At 40.7% G+C, this 23,926-nt stretch overlaps 1 protein-coding gene across 1 annotated transcript in view; it reads right to left on the bottom strand.

The window, feature by feature from the left end:
• Positions 1-23,926, bottom strand: part of TASOR (transcription activation suppressor) — a 61,862-nt gene that overhangs the window by 15,761 nt on the left and 22,175 nt on the right. The window contains exons 11-17 of the mRNA XM_081105971.1: positions 23,763-23,866; positions 23,580-23,683; positions 9,856-9,928; positions 9,695-9,766; positions 8,022-8,750; positions 1,413-1,813; positions 47-188 (exon numbers count right to left, since the gene is read on the bottom strand). Coding sequence (XP_080962097.1) covers positions 47-188; positions 1,413-1,813; positions 8,022-8,750; positions 9,695-9,766; positions 9,856-9,928; positions 23,580-23,683; positions 23,763-23,866 — 1,625 coding nt within the window. The remainder of the gene's footprint in view (positions 1-46; positions 189-1,412; positions 1,814-8,021; positions 8,751-9,694; positions 9,767-9,855; positions 9,929-23,579; positions 23,684-23,762; positions 23,867-23,926) is intronic.

Genomic DNA, 23,926 nt, shown 5'->3' with positions numbered 1-23,926 from the left:
CTAAGTAAAACCAAGCGAACCTAATTCCCAGTACACTTGTTCTTACCTGTAATTGGAATCAGTTTCCAATGTATTTCAGTCTCTTCAACATTATTAGACTTAGATTGTTTATGGAATCCATGTTCAATGGGAATGGTGGGACACAAACTGCAATCTTCAAAATTATTCATGCTAATTAAATTTGGTTCCTAAAAATTGGAGGACATATTCATTAGCTTTCTTTTCAATTCATTTTAATGTCAAGAATAAACAACCATTTTTTCACAGCAAACTCACAACCTTCACTCTGAACACTGAAAATTAGTCATTCAAACATGGTAAATTAATAATAATTCAGCCTTACATTAAAACACCTTTCCTTCAAAACATAATTTAATATTGATTTAGAACTGAGGTTGCTCAACTTATTCAGTCAAGCACTAAGTATTTGAGGCTTTGCGGGCCATATATTCAGATACTCAGCACTGTCATTGTAGTGCAAAAGTAGCCAAGGCAATACCTAAACGAATGGGCACGGTTGTGTTCCAACAGAACTTTAGTTACAAACATAGGTGGTGAGCGGAGTTTGGCCTATATCAACCCAATTTAGAGAAAAAACATGCTAGGAAATGCTAACAACATAAATTAGTTTCTCAGTGCCTACTTCACACTTCTCCTCAAGTGAGCCTCCTCCAATCATCCTCCCCCTAAATTAAATGTCTGAAAACTACATGAACAAAGGCTAGGGACATAGATATGACTTTTAGCCAAAGGCAGAGAAGAGAAAACGAAGGAAGAGTAAATTAGAAATAAACCCTTAGGATGGTGCCATCCTAGTATTGTTCCTCAGTGATACAGCCACTTCTTGGGGGAATAAAAGGCTACTTCTCAGCTAGAGATCAGTACTGTAAACAGAAGTCATAAATAAACTGGATGCCCTGTCAAGCAAGGCCACGTGTCACTTCAGTGGTAATCCTAAAGGCAATTCATTTTCCATTCCTATTTGTAAGAGAAAGACAAAGTACCTAACCTTGTTTGTAACACTAGTGCACTGACTTTAGTCACCTCATCTGCTTCACCTATGGGTTATGGTATTTCCAGCAGAAAGCCAATGTTTCAAGAATTCAATTTTATTATGAAACGATATGGAATTAACTCCCAATAAGCCATTTCTGAAAAATAGATTGTCTAGCCTTAACTTTAGCGCCATAGGTAAATCTTGGACTATCCATAAACTTGTAAGCAGGAAGGAAAACAACTACTTCTATAGTTAACTCTTTGTAAAAAGGAGTAACTTAGGAATACTATCCTGGACACTTTTATTGAAATGTTTATTTCTTTTTAAAAGGGAGAAAAAACCCATTAAAGCACATCCTCTCTTTCACACACACATTCACAAAAGCAAACAATATAATCAAAAGATATAAGCTTACTTCTTTCAAATGTAGTTTATGGTCAGTGCCTACTTCACTGGTAGAAAGAGCATTAGGATACTTTACAGATGATGTATCAGCTTCTAACAATGGGATCTGAGTGCCCTTAAAATGAGCATTTTCAATTTTTGCACAAGTAAGCTGCTCATATTCTTTCTTATCTGGGTTAGAATTCAACTCATATTCATGCTTTTGCCTCAGCTCTTCATAGGCACCATCAGAACTCAATCCTAACGCTTTGTTGACCGTGTCTGTCAGGGATGCATCCGAATTGCGTGCATTTGCCAGTGTTTCTGATAGCCAATTAAACAGCCTATGGATTCCAGCAACACCAGAGTTAGAGGTATCCTCCTGCTGCAAGTCAGTGTCATGCCCAAGTGAGCCAATGGGCTGTGGAGACTCTGAAGGGAAAAGAGAAAGAAGTCATTTCTTAAAGTTGAGTTTGGAAGGCTAGCATAATAATTTTAAAATTTAATGTACATAAAAATTAATCATCATAGACATTTATGGGCAGGAATTCAGTAGACTTTACATGTACATCCACCCCTTACTTTAAAATATGACTGGTTCTAAACTTTTGCACATAAGTCAAAATTCCTATTAAATGAAAATTTATTTACATAATTTGAAAAATCTATTAATGGATAAATGAGCTCAAACATCAAGTTGGTAATATGGATAATATATTTATTAATGACCATACTATAGCTACCTTAAAATCTACTAACAAAATCCCTAAGTCAACCAGATGCTTGACAAGAGATAAAATATTTGTTGCTACTTTGCAAAATATTAGGAAGATATGCAGATTATACTGAAAGAAAAAAAGAACTCATGACTTAATTTGAGTTCTATCTCCTTTATAGCTATTCCGTTTTGTCCTTAAGATACTGTCTGACATTCTTATCATCTAACCCTTATCTCAACTGACTAGATTACCTAAAGAAATCTACACTAACTTTGCACTAAGAACAGAAAGCACTGTAAGAGCTGGCTCAAAGCAGGTACAAATCAGGGAATTCTGCACAACAATATATTTAAAAACTTTCAAAGGGTGTAGACATTCAGAAAGTCATGTGCTTTTAATGCTAAAGAAAGGAAAAACCTGGGTAGGGTATAATGTACCACAGCGAAAAACAAAACATCAAAGAGCAGAGTACATACTGTATGATTCTAATTACATGTACATATAGAGCAGACAAAACTAATCAACAGAGACAGAAAACAGATCAGTGTTGGGGTGAGATTAGCTACAAAGGAGTATAAGGCAGTGTAATAAAAATGTTTTATATACTGGAGTGGTGGTAACATGAAAAATGTTCTATATATTGGAGTAGTATTAACATAGCTATAAAAATTCATCAAACTGCACTTAAAATGGGTACAATGTACATCAATCATATCTTAAAAAGTTTATGTTAAAGAGGTTAGGGAGGATAGGATTATAAAATGAGTGGGTTCACTACCAAATCAAGATCAGGCTATTTTAGCCCTGGCTGGTGTGGTTCAGTCGACTGAAGCATTTTCCTGTACACCAAAAGGTGGCAGAGCACATACCCGGGTTATGGAACAATCCCCAGTCCGGTCGGAGCACATACGGGAAGCAACCAATCAATGTTTCTCTCACATGTATGTTTTTTCTCTTTCTCAAAAAAAATCAATAAAATTTACTTAAAAAAAGATCAGCGAATACAATCTTTAAATCTCTAAGTTTAGTAATCAGAACTAAAGTGTGCAAAATGACTACAAAGAAACAAGTGAGGAACACCTAGAAATGCAAGTCTGATCATCACTGTTCCAGTTTAATTAACCTATCCACCCCTTCTCCCTGCTGCATTTCTCCTTTGGTCTATTATAATTAGCATGGCTTCACCATCACTTTAATTATTGCTAAAGACTGATTTTCACCCACACTTTTTCACAGGTACAAAATTAGTCAGTATCAGCTAAAAATGGCACCAAACTTTATTTATCTTGCCTCTCATGTGCTCAGTGCTAGGAAATAGAGCCAAGTTTAGGAACAATGCTTTAGAGTTAGTCGAACTGAGTTCAATCATGGATTAGTGAACTACATAGCTTTAGATACTTATTTAATTTCTCTGGAATTACTTTCTCATCTGTAAAATAAGGGTAGTAATGTCTAGCATTCAAGAACTAAATGAGTCCACATATGTAAAGCGCCTTGTATATAGGAAGTTCTTAAGTCTCATGATATATGTTGACAGTATGGATCAGACAGAGTCAATAGGTTCAGCACACAGCAGAAATCCAACATAAGCTAAAGGAGAAGAAAACCATCAAGGAGCACAATACCCAGAAATTTATTCTGGAGGGATCTGAACTGCAAAGATATGAACACTTGAGAGAAATTAAAGATGCTTCAAGAAGAAAGAAAGAGAAGTAAAGTGCTAATCATGACATATTCTGAGAAAGATAAGCTTTAACCAAGGAGCATGTGAAGGAAGAATGGGAAATATGGCCTCTCAGGATAGATGTTGCCAGCCCAAAAAAACCCTGAAAGATGAATACAGAAGCTGAGATTGGTGGCAAATCAGCAAAGCAATATTGAGAAGAACATCATACTGAAGTGAGTTATAGAAGCCAGGAAGGCCACCCAGGTGATAAGAATATAGACAAAGATGATACATTATAAAGAAAAAGTAAAAAAAGTTATTGAAAACAACACAGTCAAATAAAACTCTCTGCAAGGATGTAAATGTTCTTGATCTGTGCTGCTCAATACAGTAGTGTAGCTGGTTTAACAAAGGAAATGGATTTTTGTTACATAAAACTTTCTGCACTATCCAATATGGCAGCCACTAGCCACATGTTATTTAAGATCTGCCTAGTTAATAAGAACAGTAGCAGCCCTAACTGGTTTGGCTCAGTGGATAGAGCGTTGGCCTGCGAACTGATGGGTCTCTGGTTCGATTCCAGTCAAGGGTATGTACCTTGGTTGCGGGCACATCCCCAGTAGGGGGTGGGCAGGAGGGAACTGATCGATGTTTCTCTCTCATTGATGTTTCTAACTATCCTTCTCCCCTCCTCTCTGTAAAAAATCAATAAAATATATTTTTAAAAAAAACATAGTAGCTGCCCTAAACGGTTTGGCTCAGTGGATAGAGCGTCAGTCTGCGGATTCAAGGGTCCCAGATTTGATTCCGGTCAAGGGCATGTACCTTGGTTGCGGGCACATCCCCAGTGGCGGGCGTGCAGGAGGCAGCTGATCGATGTTTCTCTCTCATTGATGTTTCTAACTCTATCCCTCTCCCTTCCTCTCTGTAAAAAATCAATAAAATATATAAAAAAAAAACAGTAGCAGCAGCATAAAATGTAGACTGTTACATCAAAGGTGCCTGAATATAAAGAAACATATTTCATGCTTACGTGCTAAAAGACCTCCCATTTCTTATGTCAACTAAAACAAAAAACAAACAAAAAAGCAAAGAAAACTAGGAAAAAATGGAGGGGGGGGGGGGGGCATACATATTACTGGGCTCCCAGGGTAGAAAAAAACGTGTATGCATCTAAGAAATTTAATTTTTTAAAATATATTTTATTTATTTTTTACAGAGAGGAAGGGAGAAGAATAGAAAGTTAGAAACATCAATGAGAGAGAAACATCCATCAGCTGCCTCCTGCATACTCCCCACTGGGGATAGGCCCGCAACCAAGGTACATGCCCTTAACCGGAGTCGAACCTGGGACCCTTGAGTCCACAGGCCGATGCTCTATCCATTGAGCCAAACTGGTTAGGGCATAAGAAATTTTATTTTAAAGCTAAGAAGATTCCTTTCATTAAGTAACTCCCCTCAAACCCCCCAATATTCTATACTTTTCCAATTATAAAATTAAAGAAATATAAAAGGAGAGAAACCAAGATGGCGGCATAGGTAAACACCGGAAATTGCTGCCTCACACAACATCAAAAATACAACTAAAGGACAAAACAGACATCATCCAGGACCACAGGAAGGCTGGCTGAGTGGAAATTCTACAACTAGAAGGAAAGAGAAAAGCACACTGAGACTCAGAGGAGGTGCGGAAGTGCAGTGGTATGGAGGCGCATGTGGAAAGGGCTGGCAACTGAGGACATGGTTGTCTTTTTCAATCGGGAGGGAGTCTCAAGCTCCCGACTGCTCTGAACTCCAGCTCCGGGTGAGTCTCTGGGAACCCAGACTCATAAGGGGAGAAACTGGACTGTCTGGCATCGGTCGGAACTCGAGGGCGGCTTTCTCTCAGAGGTGCTTGCAGTGATTACCTCAGGACACTGAGATGCGGGACCTCTTAGGGTAGGACTGAGGATCTGCCATAGCTGTTTGCTCCGCCCTGTTAATTCCCTGAGACCCCGCCCCACCCAAGCTGTGCGCAGAGGCTTTTGCATATGAAAGGCCTGGCCATTTGCAATCTGAAAATTACCTAACAAACTGCAGCTGGGTCAGAGAGACCCAGAACTTCCAAAAGAAGGCCCAAGGCCCCACAGCAGCTTGCATTGCTTCACAACTGGGCCTCATCTGGGCACCTCCAAATCCCAAACAAAGAAGAGGAATCTGCAGATCTCTCTGTAGCTCCTGTTGGGCAGCCTCAGGCAGAGGCTAAATTAGCACCTCCTTAGAGATCCAAGAGCCAGTGTACCCAGTGGTCAGAGTGGAACCATCTAGATTACAACTCCCCAGATCCATAAGGGACACACTCAGGAGGCAGACTCAGTGAGCACCAAAGCCCCACTGAAGCAAGTCTTGCCCCAGAAGGGTGTCTCCAGCACAGAAGTTCTCCCACTGTAGACACTGCTGATTCTCACAGCCAACTGGCCTGGAGGTCAGTTCCAGCCAGTGATACCTACAACAATCAAGGCTTAACTACAACAAGACTGTGCACAAAGCCCACAAAGGGGTACACCAAGAGTCTCCACCTCAGGTAATTGGGGAGGCTGAGCCACTGGGCCCTATAGGAGGACACTTAGCACAGAAAGCCACTCTATCAACACAAGGAAGCATAAAAAATGTGGAGACAAAGAAACAGGTCACAAATGACAGAAATGGAGGAAACCAAACTACTAGACATAGAGTTCAAAACCAAGGTTTTTCACGAATTTTCTAGAAACCGCCGATAAATGTAGTGAGACCCTCAAAAAATCTAGTGAGACCCTCGAGGATATGAAAAAGGACCAACTAGAAATTAAGCATACACTGACTGAAACAAAGAATATTATACAGAGTTCCAACAGCAGACTAGAGGATCCCAAGAATCAAGTCAAAGTTTTGATATACGAAGAAGCAAAAATCACCCAACCAGAAATACAAAAAGAAAAAAGAATCCAAAAACATGAAGATTTTGTAAGGAGCCTCTGGGACAACTTCAAACGTACCAACATCCGAATTATGGGGGTGACAGAAGAAGAGAGCAAGATATTGAATACCTATTTGAAGAAATAATGACAGAAAACTTCCCCTACCTGGTCAAAGAAATAGACTTACAAGTCCAGGAAGCACAGAGAACCCCAAACAAAAGGAATCCAAAGAGGACCACACCAAGACACATCATAATTAAAATGCCAAGAGCAAAAGACAAAGAGAGAATCTTAAAAGCAGCAAGAGAAAAAAAAGTCAGTTACCTGCAAGGGAATACCCATACGACTGTCAGCTGATTTCTCAACAGAAACTTTGCAGGCCAGAAGGGAGTGGCAAGAAATATTCAAAGTGATGAATAGCAAGAACCTACAATCTAGATTACTTTACCCAGCAAAGCTGTCATTCAGAATTGAGGTCAGATAAAGAGCTTCACAGACAAGAAAAAGCTAAAGGAGTTCATCACCACCAAACCAGTATTATATGAAATGCTGAAAGGTATCCTTTAAGAAGAGGAAGAAGTAGAAAAAGGTAAAGATACAAATTATGAACAACAAATACACATTTATAAACAAGTGAATCTAAAAATCAAGTGAATAAATAATCTGATGAACAGAATAAAGTGGTGAATATAATAGAATCAGGGGCATAGAAAGGGATTGGACTGACTATTCCCAGGGGGAAAGGGGTGTGGGGGGTGCGGGAAGAGACTGGACAAAAATCGTACACCTATGGATGAGGACAGTGGGGGGGGAGGGTAAGGGCAGAGGGTGGGGTGGGAACCGGGTGGAGGGGAGCTATAGGGGGAAAACAGAGGAACAATTGTAATAATCTGGACAATAAAGATTTAATTAAAAAAAAAAAGAAATATAAAAGGACAGGTGGTCCAATTAGTAGGCTAAAAGCTGAGAATATTTTCTCACATTTGTCTAAGCTACACAATTCAGAAATCCAATGTGCTAGGGTAGGAGTTGGCAAATAACTGTATTTTCTGTGAAGGACCAGACAGTAAATATTTTAGGCTTTTGGGCCATAAAATCTCTGTCCCAACTCTGCCATTATAATGTGAAAGCAACTATGTATACACATAAATGAATAGGCATGGCTGTATTCCAATACTTTCTTTACAAAAAGAGAAAACAGGCTGGATTGGTTTTCACTTTGTAATCTGCAGACCCCTATGCTAGAAGAAAGGACAGAACTACTTTACTATATTTTTGGTTATTATTTTTATACGTGTAAGAGCAAACTGATATTTTACCTTCATACAGATGGCAATTTTCAGCTAAATTACTGGTTTTGGCGAACTTTCTCATATTTTCAGGTAGATCCTCAAGCTTCCTCTTCAAGACAGTTTTGTTTCTCATATCTTCTGTGTCTGAGTCCCCACCCACATTTTTTTTCCTAGACTGAATCAAATTAATCAATTCTTTGAATCTATCCTTATCATGATCCAAAGAGTGAGATGACTTCTGCTTTCCAGGTTTAACAGTCTCACCCCTTGAGTTATTTCGTTTCCCAAATTTCTTTTTTGTGCCATTCATTTCTTCGTGGCCTTCATAATCTGAAAGTTGACCGAACTGTTGAAGTTTTCTATTGTCTTCAAATAGCTCTTTTAACTGACAAATAGGTAACTGATACATTTCAGGCCGAAAAATATAGGTATGCAAACAATCATCAATATGGGATTTATTTCTTGGAGCTGGGTATAAGAATTTTTTATCATCTAATCGTGAATCATATGGAAACATAATAAACTCTCGTTTACCTGAACCAAAACCTCGCTTAAAAAACTCACTTACATACTTTTCAACACCAGACTGAAAATTTATACTATTTATATCTTTTAATTCCTTTCGACACCGAATCAAAGCAAACTGTAAAAACTGAGTTATTTTCAATATATCTGGCATGCTCTCGTGTCTCTCTGGTGGTGCTACATTGGTTGAACCTTTTTGTGCTGGTGCTACATTGGTTGAACCTTTTTGTGCTGTAAACAAACAAAAAGAGTAAGCCATGTTAGCAATGAAGAAACTAATCAAATACAGATCTACATATTGTCAAAGAAATGTTAACAACATTCATACATTAATGGTGAACCAAACTCGTAGGTACCTTAATACATGTATGTAACATAGAAATATATGAATCACATGTTTCTAAGTCTAGGGGACTAAAACAAGCCGATGAGAAACTAAAACAAAGGAAATTATAGAACATATTTTTAAAAGGGAAAATACCCACTCATTGAAGATCTCATTTCCTTTTGTAACTAGGCCTTTCAACTTGGGGCAAGCAAAATGTCAGGAGAAATAAAGAAGCAGGGCAAGATATGAGGCTCCTCGCAAGATAGTCCTACCCAGGATAGCAATGGCATTCCTTTTTGTTATAACAGCTTCGTAAGAACTCTATCCCCATAAGGAGATATGCAGGCACTGAGTGTTACAACTGAGAATCTCATTCTTAATCTAACAGTGAAAGCCATTAGTGGGAATTTTATCTTAATATAGCACTAACGTTAGTTCTTAGGAATGGTGAAAAGCAAATTTTGTCTGATATCAGTGTGAAAAATTCTAATTAATTTTGAATGGCCTAATATTTAACCCAGCACATGATGCTTTTAGAGTTGTTAAATCTGAATGCAAAAATGAACTAAGATTTTTTTAAAATCATATTTTATAAAACCCTGAAAAATTAAGCTATTGTTTTATAACGATTACAATCAACATTTAGTGAAAAAAACGATTAAAACCCAAATAATTTTTCATAGTAAAAATAACAAATCAAGTCATATAGTTTGTACTTTACTTTGCTAATAGCTCTTACTACCCCCAGTATTTCCTAAAACATGATGTAAGAAAAACAAACTGCTTAGGGAGTTATCTGGAAATTTCAATATAGGTATCTATAAGCCTAGACAGTCAAAGAACTTACAAGTAACTATGCCTCTAGGTTCTTGAAATAGAAACAAAGCATGTAGGATTCGAGATCTGGCAGTTTGATGTTCTAAAAAAAATAAAGAAGTCAAATTAATTGGCAATGTGTTTTACCTAAAAACTTAAAAAAGAATTATAAAAATTAAAGACATTACCTACCATATGGAGAAACCATTTGATAAGGAGAGAGAAGAAAAAGGTATCCTCGGTCTCCCAAAGGTTTAACCAGAACCTGCATTTTTAGAAGAGGGAAGAAGTTCAATCTGCTTTATTATTACTAACCATAAGGCAGACACAGAAGTTTCTGCTAATTGGTTCTTGATCATCTTTAGAAAAAATATTGTTCCTTAATTGTTAAAAACTCTTTTCCAACTCTGCTAATTCACAGAATTCTAATAAAATATTCTTTAGTTTTCGTAACTTAAGTGAGAAAATTCCTCTAATTTACTATGAAACCAACTTGCTGATTTCCCCTTGACACTAAAATATAAGGATCAAACTAAAAATATAAGGATCAAACTAAAGCCTTCAAAAGCAATTCAAAAGACATGTTAATTGCAAAGGCAATGTGCTGGATGTTGAAATATAAAACAAGTATGACACAAATTAGTTCAGGCTAATCACAAATGAAATGTGTTGCTAATTCTTCAGATACTTAATGAAAATCTTTCACATGTAAGGCAAATTGCCTTGCCAGAAATAACTTCAAAGACAAAACAAAATATCTGATCACTAGTAGTTTATAATTGGGTGGACAGAGCAACAGAGGAAATATCAATAATTAGATTAAGTCAGACGAATTCTTAAAAAGATTTACAAAGCAATATGAAGGGAAAAATACAGTTCATTTATGATAAGAAAAGAAACTGAAAGTGTACTGGAGGTGAATTTTGAAGGATGGGTACAGTGCCAAGAGCCTGAGGTTGGGGGAAGGACATTTCAACAGAGGCAACATCATGAACAAAGGCAGAGTTATAATATGATAGACATCAGAATACCTATAACTGGCAAAAGGGTGAGAACAGATTAAGACAAATGTATAAGACAAGTATACAAAGAAAGATCCTAGGATAAATTATAAAAAGACAAGAATGCCAGGTTAGCCAGGAATGCACTGGAGAGTATACCCTTTTGAACTGGAATGATTCCCTTGAAAGAAAACTTGTGCTACAAATCCCTATTAAATAATTCCAATAAACAAAATTTGTGTAAGGACCCATAATTTAAAGGCTGAAAACTGACTGTGCTACCAATTTACATTTAATAGAAACATTGTTTGAACACTCAAAAGGTAGACAGTGTACATGAAAATTTTGTTTCAGACTCAAACACTTTTATCTAAAAGTTTTATATATCACTAGAGGCCCAGTGCACAAAAATTTGTGCACTCTGGGGAGCGGGGGGGTCCCTCAGCCTGGCCTGTGCCCTCTTGCAGTCTGGGACACCTCGGGAGATAACGACCTGCTGGCTTAGGCCTGCTCCCGGGTGGCAGAGGGCAGGCCCAATCCCTAGGTGCAGCCCCTGGTTGGGCTCAGAGCAGGGCCGATTGGGGAGTTGGGGCGCCGCCCCCTGTCCTGCACAGAGCAGGGCGGATCGGGAGGTTGCGATGCCACCCTCAGTCACGCTCAGGGTAGGGGCGATTGGGGGGTTGGGGCACCGCCCCCTGTCACACTCAAGGCAGGGTCGATGGGGAGGTTGGGGCGCCACCCTCTGTCACGCACAGAGCAGGGCCAATCAGGAGGTTGGGGTGCTGCCCCCTGTCACGCACAGAGCAGGGCCCATCAGGGGGGTTGGGGCTCCGTACCCTGTCACGCACAGAGCAGGGCCAATCAGGGGGTTGAGGAAGCTCCCCGCTGTCACTCACAGAGTAGGGCCGATATGGGAGTTGGGGCACCGCCCCTCATCACACACAGAGCAGGGCCGATCAGGGGGTTGGGGGACCACCCTCTATCACCCACAGAGCAGGGCCAATCAGGGGGTTGGGGCGCCGCCACTCTCATACTCAGGGCAGGGCCGATGGGGAGGTTATGGCTCTACCCCGTCACACACAGAGCGGGGCCCTTGGGAGGGGGTTGGGGTGCCACACCCTGTCACACACAGAGCAGGGCCGATCAGGGGGTTGGGGAGCTCCCTCCTATCAAGCACAGAGCAGGGCCGATCAGGGGGTTGGGGCGCCACCACTCTCACACTCAGGGCAGGGCCGATGGGGGAGGTTATGGCTCTACCCCGTCACACACAGAGCGGGGCCCGTGGGAGGGGGTTGGGGTGCCACACCCTGTCACACACAGAGCAGGGCCGATCAGGGGGTTGGGGAGCTCCCTCCTATCAAGCACAGAGCAGGGCCGATCAGGGGGTTGGGGCGCCACCACTCTCACACTCAGGGCAGGGCCGATGGGGGAGGTTATGGCTCTACCCCGTCACACACAGAGCAGGGCTTGTGGGAGGGGGCTGGGGCACTACACCCTGTCACACACAGAGCAGGGCCGATCAGGGGGTTGGGGAGTTCCCTATCAGGCACAGAGCAGGGCTGATCAGCGGGTTGGGGCACCTTCCCCTGTCACGAAGAGAGCAGGGCGGATAGGGAAGTTGTGCTCCTGCCCCCTGTCACACACAGAGCCACAGGGCTATCAGGGGATTTGGGCGCTGCCCCCTGTCACGTTGATCCCAGTGCCGGGAGGCCTCGCAGCTCTGCTGATCCTGGTGCTGGGAGGCATATTACCCTTTTACTATATAGGATAGAGGCCTGGTGCACAGGTGGGGGCCGGCTGGTTTGCCCTGAAGGGTGTCCTGGATCAGGGTGGGGGTCCCCACTGGGGTGCCTGGCCTGTCTGGGTGAGGGGCTGAGGGCCGTTTTCAGGCTGGTGGGTGACTGAAGCTCCCAACCGCTCCTTTTTTCCTTTTTCTTTTTTATTCTGGGCCAGCTTTAGCTCTGGCTCCAGCTCTGAGGCCTCTGCTGCTGAAAGCAGGTATCTGGTTTGTTTGGGTTCTATAATCGAAAGACTGTATCAACTCCAGCTCTGAGATCCGGGCTGGCTGAAAGCCCGGCTGGGGTTTTGTTTAGCTTCTATATTTGTAACAATGTTTCAAACTGCAAGCTCAGAGGCCGGCAAGGCAGGCGGGGAACGTTGGAGTCCTCCGTCACTGAAGCAAGCAAGCCTCATGTTAGCTTCAAGCTGCCTGGCTGCCGGCCACCATCTTGGCTGGCAGTTAATTTGCATATCACCCTGATTAGCCAATGGGAAGGGTAGCGGATGTACACTAATTACCATGTTTCTCTTTTATTAGATAGGATATCCTTTATAACATTTTGTCCAATTCCTGGTTGTCAAAACAGGAAGTTGGAAAACACAAATAAAATTTTCATATTTTGTGTGGTCACTGAGGAAAAACAATTAGATTCTTTTAATGTTTCACCCACTCCAAATACTAGGCTTTTAAAATTTCCCTGGCTCCCCTGACTGGTTTGGCTCAGTGGAAAGAGTGTCGGCCTGCACACTGAAGGGTCCCAGGTTCGATTCCAGTCAAGGGCATGTACCTTGGTTGCAGGCACATCCCCAGTAGGGAGTGTGCAGGAGGCAGCTGATCGATGTTTCTCTCTCACTGATGTTTCTGACTCTCTGTCCCTCTCCCTTACTCTCTGTAAAAAATCAGTAAAATAAATTTTTTTTAAAAAGAAAGTATTAAAATTTCCTTAGTGGTCTTTATAAAGACCACTGTACTCAATTCTAAGGGAATCAACACCCTAAAAACACCCAGGCAGACAGGCTTTAGCAGTAATATCTGTGGCTTTAGCTCAAAGAAAGTTTAAGCCCTCTAGAAAAGGAAATACAGCCGGTCTGCATGGCTGAGTGGTTGAGCATTGATCTATGAACCAGGAAATCATGATTCCCGGTCAGGGAACATGACTGGGTTGCAGGCTCAATTCTCAGTAGAGGTGTGCAGGAGAATCAATGATTCTCTCTCATCATCAATGTTCCTATCTTTCTCTCCCTCTCCTTTCTTCTCTGAAATCAATAAAAATATATTTTAAAAAAGAAAGAAAAGGAAACACATACCTATAAACTCTGTGCTCCTACTGCCTCTATTTGTTACATCTTACTGTTTCCTTCAGAAAACAGTATTAACCCAGTCTGTGCATTTTTATTACTAGAGGCCCAGTGCAAAAAATTCATGCACTTGGGGGGCCGGGGGGGGGGGGGGTTTCCCTCAGTCCAGCCTGAGAGACTCCCGCCACTGCCATTGCGCTTGCCAGCTGTGAGCCCAGTTTCTGGCTGAGCAGCGCTCCCCCTGTGGGAGTGCACTGACCACCAGGGGGCAGCTCCTGCATTGAGCATCTGCTCCCTGGTGGTCAGTGTGCATCATAGCAACTGGTCGTTCTGAAGTTTGGTCAATTTGCATATTAGCCTTTTATTATATAGGGTTCTACTATTTTCACTTTTCAATAACAAAACAGGTAATATGGTATAAAAATGCATTAAAATATAAAATATTTTAGCTCACAATCTTAAATGACCAAGCTTACTTAGGAGGAAAAAATCTACTCTGAGTGACTCAGCAGAAACAAGATTCAAGCACCTAAGAGCTTCAAATTGGAATTATCAGATGCAATATATACAACAACAGATATGAAATGTTCAAAGAAATAAACAAAATAAGTGGCATAAATGAAAACACGTTCACACAAAAATTAGTATACAAATATTCAAAACAACAATATTCATAATAGCTAACGCATTATAGCTGATGAATGGACAAAATGTGGCATTATACATACAATGAAATATGATTCAGCCATAAAAAGGAATGGAGTACTGATATATGCTACAACATGGATGGCCCTTAAAAGTACTATGCTAAGTGAAAGCAGCCAGGTACTACAGGCCACATAATGCATGATTCCACTTATATAAAATGCCCTGAATAGACAATCTCATACAGACAGAGGTAGATTAATGGTTGCCAGGGGCTGGAGGGAGGAAGAAATGCAAAGTAAATGCTTAATGGGTATGAGGTGTCTTTATAGGGTGATGAAAATACTCTGGAATTTGATAGTGGTGATGTTTGCACAACACTCTGAATCTACTAAAAAATCACTGAATTATACATTTTAAAATGGCTAAAATGGTGAATCTTATTTAGATAAAAACAGCAAGAAATTATCAGAATATAACCTCCATCTCCTAGAACAGTGACTAGTACATAATAGGTTTTCAACAAGTATTTCTGAAAGAATTAACAAGAATGTTATAATAAAATGAGACAGATCTCAAAAAGAATCAAATATAACTTTCAGAAATAAAAATACTCTGTGAAATTAGAAATTCTATGAATGGATTAAACAGCAAATTAGACATAGCTAGACAGAATTTATAAACTCGAAGATAGCTATGATGAAATTATTGAGAATGCAACACAGATAAATAAAAGTAGATGAAAAATACTAGTACAAGAGAAATTAACAAACATGAAGAACAGAATGAAAAGGTCTGACATATGCTGGTTCATAGTCTTAGAAAGACAGTCTAAAGAAAAGAAGGAGCCCTGGCCAGTTTGGCTCAGTGGTAAGAGTGTTGGCCTTCCGACTGAAGGATTGCAGGTTCAATTGATAATGGTCAAGGGCACGTACCTCGGTTGCAGGCTCAATCCAATCCCCAGCCCTGGTCAGGGCAAGTGCAGGAGGCAACCAATCGATGTCTCTCTCTCACAGTGATGTTTTTTTCTCTCTCTCTGTCTCTCCCACTCCCTTCCACTCTGAAAATCAATAGAAAAAATATCCTTGGGTGAGGATTAACAACAAAACAACAACAAAAAACAAAACAAAAAAGAAAAGAAAAAGAAAAAAGAAATGAAGTCTATATAAATCCGAGATAATGAATAATATTCCAAAATGAAGATATAAGTCCACAGATACAAAAGAATATATACCACGCTGCTTAAATGAGAAATCTACACCTAGATATACTTAATGTTAACTGCAAAACATCAAAAACAAAGATTTTAAAAGCAATCGGAAAAAAAAGAGGTTCTACAAAGGAATAAGTACACTAAGAGCTGACCTCTCAATAAAAATAGAAGCCAGAAGATACTGTAGTATATAATCAAAGTGCTAAGAGAATATCAATCCAGAATTGTGTACCCAGATCCCAACAATGCATTAAAGATATGCATTTTTCTCAAATACAAGGGCATGTACAAAAATTGACTACGAAGTAAATTTTATATCAAATCTCAATAAATTTCAACTAATCACCACCTGTTCTGATTACAATGGAATTAAATTAGAAAAAAAAAGACAAAAATATTCTCATAATTTGGATATTTAAAAATATACCTATATATCATGTGTCAAAGTGGAAATCATAATAAAAACTAAGAAATACTTAGAACTGAATAAAAATACTACATAATAAAACATGTGGAATGCCCCCCCCCCCAAAAAAAAACCACACTTAACCTTATTGGGATTTTTTTAAACTGGAATTGTATTAAATCTGTAGATCAAATTTGAGAAAATTAACATCTTTATGATACTGCCTTAACCATTAGCAAGATTATCTCTTTACATTTTTTTTTTTTTTTTTTTTTAGATCCTCACCTGAGGATATTTTTCCATTGGTATTTAGGGAGGAGAGGGAAATACAGAAATATCGATGTGGGAGAAACACATCGATCATTTGCCTCTTGCACGGGTCCTGACCAGGTACATGCCCTTGACAGGAATTGAACCTGGGACCCTGTGGTCCACAGGCCCACACTCTATCCACTGAGACAAATCAGCTAGGACTCTTTACTTCTTTAGAGTATTCTTGGAATAGAATTTTATAATTTTCTGGATATAAGTCTTGCTTATTTTGTTAGATTCATCTATTGCCAGGCATCTTATATTGTAAACAGTATTTTTCATGTCAGTACACTTTCTATTATGTATACAGAAATGTAATTGATATTTATATGTTGATTTTATGTCAGATCTATATATAAAATTTGAATTATTTTTTTTTTGTACATTCTTTAGGCTTGCTATATAGATTTTATTATCTGGGAACAATACTGTTTTGATTTGTCTTCTCCAGTCTTCATGGTTTTTATTTTTTTTCTTGTGTTACTGTGCAATCTAGGATCTGTAGCACAATGCTGAATAAAAGTGGTGATTGTAGGTATTTCTGTCTTCTTGATTTTCAAAAGAACACTTGCAATATTACCCATTACGTAGAAAGTTTGCAGGTTTTTCATAGATACCTTTTAAATGTAAATTTTTTCAGTTTAAATTTTTTTCTTGATTTTTTTTAACCATACTGGGTTTTGAATTTTTTTTTTTTAATTTATTTTTTTTTTGCATTTACAAGATAGCCACATAGTGTCCTTTCTTCTAGTGGAGATCTGCAGATTACAACTTAAAAGCCAACCCAGCCTGTTTTCTGTTTTTGTAAAGAAAGTACTGGGCCCTGACCGGTTTGGCTCAGTGGATAGAGCGTCGGCCTGTGGACTCAAGGGTCCCAGGTTCAATTCCAGTCAAGGGCATGTACCTTGGTTGTGGGCACATCCCCAGTAGGGGGTGTGTAGGAGGCACCTGATCGATGTTTCTCTCTCATCGATATTTCTAACTCTCTATCCCTCACCCTTCCTCTCTGTAAAAAGTCAATAGAATGAATTAAAAAAAAAAAAAAGTACTGGAATAAAGCCATGCCTATTCATTTATGTGTATAGATAATGGCAGAATTGGGACAGAGACTTATGGCCCACAAAGCCTAAAATATTTACTATCTAGTCCTTCACAGAAAATTGCCAACTCCTGCCCTTATTAGCACACTGGATTTGTTTGTTGTCGCTGTTTTTGTTAATCCTCACCCAAGGATATTTTCCCATTGATTTTTACTTATTTTTTCACATTGATTTTTAGAGAGTGGAAGGGAGAGAGAGAAATATTGAGAGAGAAACATCGATGTGAGGGAGATACATCAATTGGTTGCCTCCCACATGTGCCATGACTGGGGTCAAGATGGAGCCTGCAACCAAGGTACCTGCCCTTGACCAGGATCAACACTCTATCCACTGAACCAAACCGGCTCGGGCATACATTGGATTTCTGAATTGGGCAGCTTAGACTAATGTGAGAAAAGAAAGTATACTTAGCTTTTATCCTACCAATTGGCATTCCTGTCCTTTTATATTCCTTTAATTTTATAATTGGAAAAGTAACACATAGAATATTGGGGGGTTTGCAGAGTATTGCTTAATAAAAGGAATCTTTTTAGCTTTAAGATAAAATTTCTTAGATGCATACACGTTTCCCCCCCCTAGGAGTCCAGTAATATATTTGGGCTTTTCTTTTTTATTCTATACTATATGTGATGCTTAGTTTTATGTGTCAACTTGACTGGGCCACAGGGTGTCAAGATATGTAGTCAAACTTTACTCTGGATGTTTCTGAGGATGTTTTTGGATGAGTTTAACATATATATGGATAGCCTGAGGAAAGCAGATTACCCTCCCCAAGGTGGGTGATCTCATCTAATTAACTGAAGGTTCGAATAGAAAAAAAAGACTGACCCTTCCTGGAGTAAGGGGGAATTCCTCCTGCCTACCTGCCTGCCTTTGAGTTAGAATATCAGTGCTCTTTTCCCCACATCTTTGGACTCAAACTGAAACATCAGCTCTCCTGAATTTCTAACACTCAGACTCAGACTGGAACTACACCATCAAACTCTCCTCAGTCTCCAACTTGCCAAATGCAAATTTTGGGACTTTTTAGTCTCCATAACTGTGAGCCAATTCATTTCTTTTGTGTGTTTGTTTTTTGTTAATCCTCACCCGATTTTTAGGGAGAGAGGGAAAGACAGAGAGAAACATTGATATGAGGGAAACACATCGATTGGTTGCCTCCTGCATGGGTCCTGACCAGGGCCTGGGGCAGGGAAGAGCCTGCAACCAAGGTACGTGCCCAAATCCAGGACTCTTTGGTCTGCAGGCCAATGCTCTATCCACTGAGACAAACTGGCTAATTCTTTATAATAAATCTCTCTGTCTTTCTCTCTATATATATCCCATTGGTTTAGTTTCTCTGGAAAACCCTTACTAATACACCATGTAACTATCTTGATAAATGCAAGAGAGAGAGAGAAAGAGAGAGAGGGAGAGGAAGAGGGAAGCATTAAATAAAATTCAAAACCCACTCATGGTTAAAAAATAAAGAAAAAATTTCAACTGAGGTATCTATGAAGAATGTTCACAGCAGAAACAATATTCAAATTTAGGTACATTGCTCTCATAGGTTTTTTTATATTAAAGTCAACTTTTAAATTAACTTGAGTTATCATCAACCAAAAGAGCTAAATATAATTTTACTTATTTTATAACTCTCCCTGTGGGAAAATAAAACTTCCTCAGATTCCTCAGTGCTTCTGCCAAAAGCCCTCACCTTCCATTTACACTAATAAAAGCGAAACATGGTAATTGGCGTACGACCGCTACCCTTTTCATTGGCTAATCAGAGAGATATGCAAATTAACTGTCAACCAAGATGGCGGCCGGCAGCCAGGCAGCTTGAAACTAACATGAGGCTTGGTTGCCTCAGTGAGGGAGGAAACCAACCTTTCCCGCCTGCCGCTGCAGGCCTCTGAGCCTGCAGTTTGAAACATTGTAACAAATACCACCTGACTTCAGCCAGCAGATTCACAACATTGTATGCAAAGGCCAGAAACCTACTTTCAGGAGCGGAGGCCTAAGAGCTGGAGCCAAGCCTCAAGCTAAAGCTGGCCCAGAATAAAAAATTAAAAAAAAAGGAAAAAAGGAGCATTTGGGAGTTCAGTCACCCCCAGCCTGAAAACAGCCCTCAGCCCCTCACCCAGACTTGCCAGGCACCCCAGTGGGGACCCCCACCCTGAAGAGTGTGTGACCAGCTGCAAACAGCCATCATCCCCTCATCCAGGCTGGCCAGGCACCCCAGTGGGGACCCCTACCCTGATCCAGGACACCCTTCAGGGCAAACGAGCTGGCCCCCACCCGTGCACCAGGCCTCTACCCTATATAGTAAAAGGGTAATATGCCTCCCAGCACCGGGATCAGTGGAGCCGCGAGGCCTCCAAGCACCGGGATCAGGATGACAGGGGGCAGCGCCCAAACACCCTGATCGGCCCTGCTCTGTGTGTGACAGGGGGCAGGGCCACAACCCCCCCAGCCCCCCGGGCCCTGCTCTGTGTGTGACGGGGTAGAGCCATAACCTCCCCATCAGCCCTGCCCTGAGTGTGAGAGTGGCAGCGCCCCAACCCCCTGATTGGCCCTGCTCTGTGGGTGGATAGAGGGCGGTGCCCCAACCCCCCCCCCCCCACGGGCTCTGCTCTGTGTGTGATGGGGTAGAGCCATAACCTCCCCATCAGCCCTGCCCTGAGTGTGACAGGGTGCGGCGCCCCAACCCCAATTGGCCCTGCTCTGTGGGTGATAGAGGGCGGCGCCCCAACCCACTGATCCGCTCTGCTCTGTGTGTGACAGGGGATGGTGCCCCAACTCCCCTATCGGACCTACTCTGTGTGTGACAGCGGGGAGCTCCCCAACCCCTGGATTTGCCCTGCTCTGTGCATGACAGGGGGTCACGCCGCAACCTCCCCATCGACCCTACCTTGAGTGTGACAGGGGGCGGTGCCCCAACCCCCCAATCAGCCCTACCCTGAGCGTGACTGAGGGTGGCATCGCAACCTCCCGATCTGCCCTGCTCTGTGCATGACAGGGGGTGGCGCCCCAACTCCCCAATCGGCCCTGCTCTGAGCCCAACCAGGGGCTGCACCTAGGGATTGGGCCTGCCCTCTGCCACCCGGGAGCAGGCCTAAGCCAGCAGGTCGTTATCTCCCAAGGGGTCCCAGACTGCGAGAGGGCACAGGCCGGGCTGAGGGACACCCCCTCCCCCCCGAGTGCACAAATTTTTGTGCACCGAGTCTCTAGTATTATATAAAGAGGGAATGTTGCTTTCATTTTTACCAGAAATATTTTGCTGTTTACATACCTTAAGAATTAGATCTGTAGCAAATTATACAGTTAATTGCTCTAATCCAAAGGAGAATTAAATTTCTCTTGTTCCCCTGAGAGTGCCAAGTGGGTCCCCAAGAAGGCAGAGGTGAATGCACATATTAATTCCTAGTTTCAGTCCCAAGATGCCAGGAAGATAGAGCTTTCTCCTATTTACATTTTAAGCAAGAATGAGTCCTCGGAATTTAGAGATGTCATTAGAACAAAGAGAGCTAACTGACTCCTGTAAAGATATGATTTATTTACCAAAGGGTTAGAGTTAATATTCATTAACATTTTCAGAGGCCTTTTCAGGGGCGGAGGGAGAGAGCTACTTCCTTTCCTTTATAAGCAAAGAAATGTCACTGTTTCTCACCCCTTATCTATGGGATGGCTACTCCATAAATAAATGACCTGTATCTTGTTGCATTTCCCTAACAGTAATGACTAGAGCAGTGATCGGCAAACTGCGGCCCCTTGAGTGTGGCTCTTCCACAAAATACCACGTGCAGGCGCGCACGTACAGTGCGATTGAAAACTTCATGGCCACACTCAAGGGGCCAGAGAGCCACATGTGGCTCACGAGCCGCAGTTTGCCAACCACTGGACTAGGGCAAAGGAGGGCCAATACATTTATTACTTACTATAAGGTATTCACTATATTTGTCTGATCCAGAACACCTCGTGTAGATCCAAGATAAAATTATTAACAACCCAATAGTTCCCAATGCACCTCTCATTATGAGAAATATGAAAAAAGTAACTATAGTTAGAGTAATTTCCAATGAGGTGCAGGAAAAGGAATGCTACACAAAATACCTAGGTCTATTAGATTCAGGTAGTGTATTCTTATGGAATGCCCATACCATCTGTTACTTCACTTCTTGATTCTGGAAAGACCCAGTCCTCCACAAACCTTGCTCAGATTGAGAACAAAATGCCAGCATCCTTCTTATCCTTCCAATGATTCTCATTATTAGGAACTGAGGAGATACTATGATTTTCTGATAAACTCCTCACTGTTAAGATTCTCAATACTCATTCTCTGAAATGTAAAAATTATATGATTTGGATAACTCACGACATCCAAACTATCTAAACTTTCACTTTTACTTTCTGAACTCAGTAACTGAACAGATTTTGATCATGAGGAACACTTGTATTATAGACAGGCTTTCAGAGGAATACAAGAAATCCTCCTATATAATAAAAGGCTAATATGCAAATTGACTGAATGATGGAACGACTGGTCACTACGATGCGCACTGACCACCAGGAGGCAGACACTCAATGCAGGAGCTGCCCCCTGGTGGTCAGTGCACTTCCTCAGCCAGAAGCCGGGCTCACAGCTGGTGAGCACAGCAGCGGTGGCAGGAGCCTCTCCCACCTCCGTGGCAGTCGGTCAACCCCCGAGAGCTCCTGGATGGAAGAGGGCGCAGGCCAGTCTGAGACCTCCCCCCCACCCCCATAAGTGCACCGGGTCTCTAGTGTAATTATAAACGTATATTCACATGTATTGAATGTGTATGCATGTGTATGTATGTGTATGTTGTAAGACGCCTAGCCCAAAGGTTTCTACCCAGTTGTTCAAAGTGTTATTGCTGGGTGTCCACCAATTCATAAGTTTACAAATTCTGCCTATAAATTTGTATATAACTTGACGCTCCCATCTATAAACAATGTATTGGTTAAGCAAATCTATATGCATACAATGAAAAATCTATGTAGACAATAAAAATGAAGTTGTGGGTCTGAAAATCAGTAATACAAATCTCCATTTGAATACCTGGAAACTGAGGCTCAATAACATGAGGAGTAAAAATAAGTCAACTGCTGAATAACCTGTATTAAATGGCATTCCTGTGCAAAAAAAAACCCTCTTTCTTTCTACTGGAACATCTGATCAGCATTTAAAAACAAGTTCACGTATATCTCATATTAAGAGAAACCTTGGGATAGCCACTACTCTATCAACCACTTCATCTCCTTCACTAAACTGTACATATTAGCATCACTCCTGAACCCATCACAATCTGATCCCTGAAGTAATTTCTCTACCTAAACTCAATATATTCCACACCCATTGACCTGGATACTACCTACTAAATATGTCTTAAACCAGTCTCTTCTTATATCATCATTCTTACTTTTCTCATCCAAACATACATCACCCTCTATGGTAATAGTTTCCTACCTCATCTCTCTCTCCCTCCTTCAATTCATCCTCTACATAATAACCAAGGTAAGCACAAAACAGATTTGATCATGCTGCATACATAATCAAAACCTCATCCAACTCCCTTTAAAAACCATTGCTCTTAGGATCAAGTCCAAACTTCCAAATATTTGAACATTGCCTGCATGATGCTGTAGGATATAGCCTCCTATACCCTTTTCCAGCCTCATGTTCTACCACTTTCTACCAATTAGTATGATGTTCTTTTATTTCTTCAGCCTCACAAATCATCTTTTTTTTGAATCTTTAAATATGGTACTGTCTCTTCTGGAACCACATCTATCTGAGTAATTCCACTTACCACTCTGTGTAGTCCAGGAGAACAGAGTCTCTTTCCTTCATTTTTTTACTGAACTATACACCTTACATAAATACATGACATTCAAGAAGTATTTTTTTAATATCACAGTCACAATTACAAAATACAACAAAGATACTTCACGGGAAGACTGGTCTGTAGAAGGTCTAAGTATCATGGCTATAAAGGAGAGTACCAAAGGCCATAGTAAAATGCTGTTAACTAAATGGCAGCAACAAAAACAGACTTTGTGGTACTTTCAGAGATAAAAATGAAATAAACTGAAATATTATATGATCACTTATTAATAGTTTCTAAGGGAGAAAAAAGAACATTTTAAATTTTACTCACAAGTTTTTCTTTCTCTAGTTTTTGCAGTAAACTCTCCATGTTACTTCCAATTCTTGTCTTTTCTACAACTTCATAAAGACTGCAATACATTCCATTCTTCAAAACTGACATAAGAAAAAATACATAGTAAATATTCAGATTCAAGTCTGCTTCTTATATTTCAGTAAAATTAAATTACTTTACCTTCATTTGAACCGAAGTATGCTTCCCTGTAAAACAGCGCTGGAGGAATTTTCTGTTTCAGATGATCAATACTCATAACTGTTTCAACATCTAGCTTCTCAGGACTGAAAGAAAATTAAAAAAGCCTATTTCCTTACATGTATTTTTAACTCTAGCAATGGTAT

This window comes from Myotis nattereri (genome assembly GCF_964212035.1).
Source record: "Myotis nattereri genome assembly, chromosome: 14".
NCBI classification, from domain to species: Eukaryota; Metazoa; Chordata; class Mammalia; order Chiroptera; family Vespertilionidae; genus Myotis; species Myotis nattereri.
Note: the sequence above shows the minus strand (reverse complement) of the source record. Positions and strands in the feature narration are given on the sequence as shown.